The sequence below is a fragment of the Adiantum capillus-veneris genome, chromosome 12, assembly GCF_014529385.1.
Source record: "Adiantum capillus-veneris isolate H3 chromosome 12, ASM1452938v2, whole genome shotgun sequence".
In the NCBI taxonomy this organism is placed as follows: Eukaryota; Viridiplantae; Streptophyta; class Polypodiopsida; order Polypodiales; family Pteridaceae; genus Adiantum; species Adiantum capillus-veneris.
In genome coordinates this window covers 19,659,180-19,665,869 of record NC_140942.1, presented here as the reverse complement: position 1 = coordinate 19,665,869, position 6,690 = coordinate 19,659,180, and the positions used below count along the sequence as shown (strand labels likewise).

The 6,690-nt window shown below is 40.3% G+C and overlaps 1 protein-coding gene across 4 annotated transcripts; it reads left to right on the top strand.

The window, feature by feature from the left end:
* The first annotated feature begins 463 nt into the window (after positions 1 to 463).
* Positions 464 to 4,141, top strand: LOC147445416 (dihydroorotate dehydrogenase). 4 transcript variants are annotated; one of them, XR_015189773.1, is made up of 5 exons: positions 480 to 697; positions 786 to 857; positions 941 to 1,116; positions 3,435 to 3,568; positions 3,692 to 4,141. XR_015189773.1 is itself a non-coding variant. In XM_086524922.1 (4 exons), coding segments are annotated over exons 1-4 (375 nt in total). In that variant the 5' UTR covers positions 480 to 571; the 3' UTR covers positions 1,280 to 1,694. The 4 variants fall into 4 exon arrangements, 3 of the variants coding, with proteins under 3 accessions (XP_086381049.1, XP_086381048.1, XP_086381047.1); XM_086524922.1 differs by lacking the exons at positions 3,435 to 3,568; positions 3,692 to 4,141 and adding an exon at positions 1,279 to 1,694; XM_086524921.1 differs by lacking the exons at positions 3,435 to 3,568; positions 3,692 to 4,141 and having other exon boundaries at positions 486 to 697; positions 941 to 1,694.
* Positions 4,142 to 6,690: the final 2,549 nt, after the last annotated feature.

Genomic DNA, 6,690 nt, shown 5'->3' with positions numbered 1-6,690 from the left:
AGCCAGACATACTCGCACACACCCTCTTCAAGATACACACAACGACCCTCCGATGCCCACATGCAATAGTAGACTGCTTGACAACGTCGTACCTGGTGCTTGCTTTCGCCGCCTCTAGAAAGTCTACTCTAAACAGAGCGCTAACGCATTATATATAGACTGTTGCGTCAATTGTTCATTTCGTCTCCTCTGCTGCCTGGTGGTCGTGCATGGAGGTTGTAGAGGTATCGTGTTGCCCAACGTTGACATCTCCAATCCACACGTAAGTCGGCACAACTCACCACATGTAAGTCGGCCAACGCCGCCTCCTCTGCCTTGCATTCACGAAATGCACAGTGCCCACCGTTGACATGATCATGCTACGTTCGTTTCTCCCGATAAAGAATCTTTGAGTATTCCTCTTTTTTGCCACACATACTACTACTAGTCCCTTGGTTTGACAACCTCATCGAACGTAGGGCCGAATGCTTGCATGTGCTCAATACATCAGCCTTGTGAGACCATCAACGATGGTAAATTTATAGTTTGCATCCACCACAAGCAAGGTGGGTACGGAATAGTCCGCTGAGAAATGGGAGAGATCCTGTACAGAATCAGCCCTCTTGACGAAGTAGAAGCTTTCAAACACACTGGTCTTCTCCACGGGGGCGAGCTCGACAGAAATTCTGGCTTCATTCACCTCAGCAAGGCTTCTCAGGTGTGCTCCCCACCCCTCAAGGTCTGTGTAAGTGCGTGCTATTTTGAGAGAGAGAGAGAGAAAGTTTTCTGACAAGCTTGCGCTGTAGGTGGCGTTTGTTCTAGACAATTTCTTGCCAGGACGTGAGGGCTTGTATCTCTTGTCAATTGATGCGTCCAAGGTCCAAAGGCTTGAGAAAATTTCTTATTGGATTTTGGTGACAAAGCCTCCTATCTTATCTTTGAGCCTCTGTTTTGTTGACAGCTTGGAGATGGGCTCAAGTATGAAAGAGTGGATGGGGTAATGGAGCAAAACGCACCAGACAATCATTTCCCTCACTTTTATGGACCTGCGGGAGAGCTTCGTCCACTGCCCATCGAGGCCCTTGTCCAAGTGCATAAGCTGGAGCTACTTGAGGGGAAGCACCTTCTGCCTTTCTAGTATTGTTGTCTTTCCTTTCTAAGAACATGCATTTTGTGATTGCAAAAGGTCAATTTCCAGCTTTCTTTAGACTTGAATGACCATTATTTACACTTAAACCACTGTGTATTTTGTGGTCTGCGTGTTGCATTAGCAATCTTATTTATCAGAGCATTTTGCAGGTGTGACTTTGGGGAATTCATGTCGTATATAGTCTTTCTCGTTCTAGACATGTACTTTTGACCTGTAGAGATTTTGGTGCCATTATGTTGCCAAAATTGGGTCAAAAGCTTGTAATTTCAGCCCTTTATGGCATGACAATGTCGTGAGTTTATCCAGGTGTGTGCTGTGATTAAAATTGTAAACATCTCAGGCAAAATGGCCTTGGAAGTTGGAATCTCAACTGATAGGTGTTTGGGAAGTCTTTCGCCTAGAATTATCACCTTTTGTCCTCTAAAGGGACCTTTGGGCTTTACTTAAAGCTGAAGGGTCAACTTGGAGCATGATTTGTTATTTGGAACTTCTTTGCAAGAGGTAGAATGAAGATGAGAACCCTTGAGCAAATTTGCGAAGGATCGTGTCAAGGATCTTCATTGTTTGCAGCGGTAGTCTCTTTTGCTGAAAATTTGGAAAAAAGTATGCAGTTGTCTGCATTGTGAATACCCTATGGATATATGTGGAGGATGCATCAAAGGCAAGGAAGCCTAAATTAGGGCCATGGTTCTGAGTATCTCTTGCAGAGTTGTGGGGAACGAAAGCGTGGAAATAAGAACACCAAATTTTTTGAGGGTTGCAATGGAAAAACACCATGTCAACAAGGGTTGGCTACTATCATTGTTTTACGTAACTTGAAAACTCATTCATCTAGAAAATCATACAATTTCCACGTATGTTTCAAAAAAAAAAGGATTATTCAGAAGAAATCAAGGGACCACAGGTTAGATTCCAATTTTCCTCACTCAAATGCATTATAACAAGAGATAGGACTTCAGAGTCAAGGAATCTTTTGGCTAAAAGCAGATAACAACATGAAGCTTACAACTAAGAAGAGATCTCTTCTACCTTATTACATAGATCACACAAGGCATGGGATTTGTTCTCAACTATTTATATTTTCTCGCCTTTGTTCTTGTAAATCCTCTTTTGTTGATCAGTTGTGCCATCTTAATTCTTTACTCGTTGAGAAAGGATATTCATTCAAAAAAATCATGAAAATTGTTAGTTCATTTTTGCCTCTTAGTAACTTTATTTTCAATGTTTCTTCCTATAGAATGTTCAAGATAATCAATAGTATATTTGATAAAAAGTGGAGAGTTAAAAGCCCACTTGGTAACACACTAATTTGTGCTAATTTGTTGTTTAAATTATTAAAGCTGAGTCGGCCCTTGATCTCCGGAGTCATGACAGAAACTCAGCACGCTGAACTTTGTGTTGATGTATGCTCATGTGTGTGTGCGTGTGGTGTGTGTTGTGTTGGGGAGCATATGTTAGTACCTAGTTCTACACCCACTATTGGGCACTGACGACGTTAGTGGGGATGTCGTGGTATTTAGTCAATACTATGCATGATGGAGCTGATGGTTATATTGTCTTGTGGGTGACTACCATGGGTCTATACCTTGCACTTTCCTTCAAGGGTGAATCTGGGCTTATCCTGGATTCATCTAGGTAAAAAGGTTTTAATGTTTTTGCTCTTACTCAACAATTGCTAGCTTTTATCGTGGCTAAGTATGCTTGTCACGTGCACATTGCACTTGAGCCATGGAAGCAAAGTACAATTCTCTTATCTCTAAAGGTACATGGATACTGACTGAATTGCCTCATGGCCGTTTCCTTGCTCGAAGCTTTCTATGATATTGTAGCTCTTCATATGAGGAGTCACTAGTAGGTTCACCCTCACAATCTGTAGCCATCCATTGACGTTTCAGTAATAGAAGAGGTCACCGCAATGGTTTGTTCAGAAGTCGTGGCTTGATCAGAGCTCTTTGGCAATTCAGTAGCAGCTTTGGTGAGGTGCTTGGCAACACAATTGCTTTGTCTGTTGAAGTTCTTGAGGCTCTACCAGTTATACTCACTCTGTGGTTTTTTGATCAGTTGATGTAGCAATATTTTGCTGGCTCCGGGCCTTGAGTTGATCTCAGAACTCCTTTGTCAGATTTTGTTTCTTGGTTGATGGTTCAAATGGTCCAACCTCTGTTTGTTTCAAATCTCTCTTGGTTCTAGTAGTTACTAGCGTTGTCTGTTTTGGTTGAGATTCTAGACCAGTGGTATGATCTTGTGGGGTTTTGATTCTACTAATCTTCAGCATGACCATTGATAGTGATTGTTTCTGTATCAGAGTCAAAAGTATCGGTCACTTGCTGAATGATTGTACCATCGAATGGTATCCTGGTGGCTTCAACGACCACCTCCATGCGCCATATCTTTAGCAATGCGTACTCGTTTTGTTAAAGTACATACTGTTCTGACGAGGTATATAACATTGGGCTTCTGTCGATATATAGCTTGTTGCAAATTCTTCAATTTCTTGAGCTTTCTCGTCGATGATGGTCTTCATGGCTTGAGAGCTCAATGTTCCTCTTTTTCTTATAGCAGAGATATGTGATAAGCTTTGTGTGGAAAATGAAAACTCGCTCGATGAAGACGGTGATGCAAACCTTGATTATGTAGGTGTGTCAAGATGTGCAACAGTAGAAGGCGAAGGTGATGCAAGGAGGGGGTTCGATACGCGCAAGAGGAGAAATATAATCGTGGGGTTGCGCACTCTCCTCATAGTAATCCTAATTCAAGCCATGATTGCTCCACTTTGTGCGCCTCGAAGTTATACCCACCGTTTTTGACGTGTCGTAGATACATTGTTTTGCACTCCTAATGATGATTATCGGGATACTAAAAAAGATTCAGTCTTTAATACACCGCCAATGATCGCTACTAGATTTAGATGTTGTTTGATCTTTGGTGCTTTGGTCTTTGATACTCGTCAGATCATCATATGCATCGTGTCCTTCAAATATCCCTACTCCTCCTGGTATGATTATAAACAAATCCAATGGTTGATTTTCAAAACAAGACTCTTCTTTAGCCTGCCTTTCTCGTGTTGGGGGTTTATTTGAACTATTACGTCTCCCCAATTTCAAGGAAAAAAAAACCTTTCAAAAAATCTTAAGCATTAAGTAAAGGGTGAGTTAAGGAAATGAAAAGCCCATGAAAGTGGAAAGTCAAAAGAGTCTAGACTTTTTGTGTCTATATAAAGAAGAGATGGTCGAGTGCACATTCATACATTATTCATACATTTACTTTTCTTTAGAGTTTTCTTATCTTTTAGAGTAGTGTAATTTGATATTCTCTCCATTATAGATCCTAGGGAGTAATAGTCCATATAAATCCTTTAGTTTCACTGTGCCATTCGGGAATATCCAATCTACTTCATATGGTCTTGACCATGCTATTTTTAGGATAGGTTTGTTTTGGGCCTAACTTCAATTTGTACAGTAAGACCAAGTCCCCTTTCTTAAACTCCCTAATTGTCATACTGATATTTTCTTCTCTGTTGGACCACTTCCTTTGTGGTTTTTCTCCTTCCTAGCCTATTGCTCCAACTTCAGAGCTCTTTATACTAGATCATTGAACTTCTTCGTTGATGTTGGTACTTCTCACTCCCTAAGCTTTTTCCTTTTAAGCCCACCCAGCATGCATTCTTTTTTGTGATGGCGATTCCTCCAATTGTCTGGTGAGTTCTTTTATCTTCTCCACATAACCCCACGATTGTCAATGTACTCTAGAAGGAATGCCGCCTTCTATGTGGGAAGTTGCATATTGGGCAACGATAGTACCATTTTTTAACAGCATTCTTTAGGGTTTGTAGAAAGTACTCTCCCCATTCATCTTCATCAATGTCCTTCAGCTCTGCATATTGCTCAAAAGCTTATATATGTACGTCGAGATATCTCTCTTTCCACTTTTGAACTTTGAAAAGGCAAATTTTGGACCATTTGATCGCTCCCTATGTTTGGACATGTGGCGATCCGAGTCCTGTTCCTTGTGCTAGGTTTCTCCTTATGCTCAAATTTCCTTTCGCTATGCTTGTGTTTATTGTAGTGGTCAGTGTCAATATCCCATCTATTATTATATTCAACATTTGTTTGGGTTACAGTGTCGGTGTCATTCTTCTTACCTGACTTCTGGTGTGTCCTTTTTTCGCTTTGTCTGCTACCATCACTAGCATCAACTTGAATCTTTGCTTTGCCTTCCTTATTCGATTTGTGAGACCCATGTGAATGAGAGCATCTTTCACTCCCTCTCTGAATGCCGCCTCCTTGATTGTGCAGAGTGCTAAGAGATCTTAAGCTCCTCGGTATCTCTCTGCTCAAGGTTGACATCTGTCGTCTTATTCTGAAAGTTAGGTCCATCATGAGAGCCTTGCTCCAATTCTTCGCCCATTGTGTTGATATGGTCCTTTTTCTCCATAATTACTTTTGTAGGTCTCCTTCCTCTTGCTAATCATCTCGTTGGTATTGCAAATGTTTAGGTAACCCCAAAATTTCAATTGGGAGATACGTTCATGTTGCTGAAGCTCACCATCGTGATTAGTCACTTTTGACAGCTATTCCAAGTTGCAAGTTGAGAGTTAGATATCAGATCAAAAAGACAAATTCAGATTCAAACTCCAGATGAGAATAGGAAATTAGATATGAATTGAGTTGAAAGTACAAAGTCAAAGACTGGACGCAAAGTGCTAGAACACCAAGTACTGATACAACAAAGCTAGATAATTAGGAGCAACTTCTCAACAAGTACAATGACTCAAGGGTAGTGATGCCAAAGACCTTGAAAATGGGAGTAGTGGGTCCTATTTATGGGTACTTGGACTAAGTTCTAACTAGTTGTACACTGTTACAACTACCATGGTAATTACCACTGATAAATACCAGATTCAACTATGTACAAGCACCTCTCTAAGGCCCATTCCCATCGTTTATATGAAGAAATAAACACAAATGTGTATTTTGTGATGCTGACAGACTTGCAAAAAACAAATTATTTTAATCATGAATGAGATTTTACATTCCACATAAAACGCCAAAATACTTAAAAAGCAACAAAAGAAGCTAAGAGCATACCATTGTCATACAAAGGATGCCTAAGTGAAGTTGCACTTGGTGACATGTAGTGGTTATAACAATACCCAAATTCCTTATAGGTATCATACATTGACCAATCTTTTGCAAGAGAGACCCTTTAAACTCCATAGAACATGGTTGATTGGAGTCGTGAGTTCTTTACAATGTATAACCCTTGTGGATGTACATCATCAATGCAAACTGCTTCATAGGAGTTTATAGAAGGAACTTAGCCATAGGAAAAACTTTTCCATTTTGGAAAGGACAAACCAACTTAAAACATTTTCAGCATCAATGTAATAAATTTCTTAGTTAAAATGGCTTACCGTGCATCATCCTTGTCTCAAGTTGTCTACAATGGTCATCACAAACTCATAGGGTCTAAAAGGTACAACCCAATTGTTTAGGGTTAGAAAAAGGTGAATAAATTCTACAGAGGTAAGATAGTTTCTATTGTAAACAAAAACATAGGAC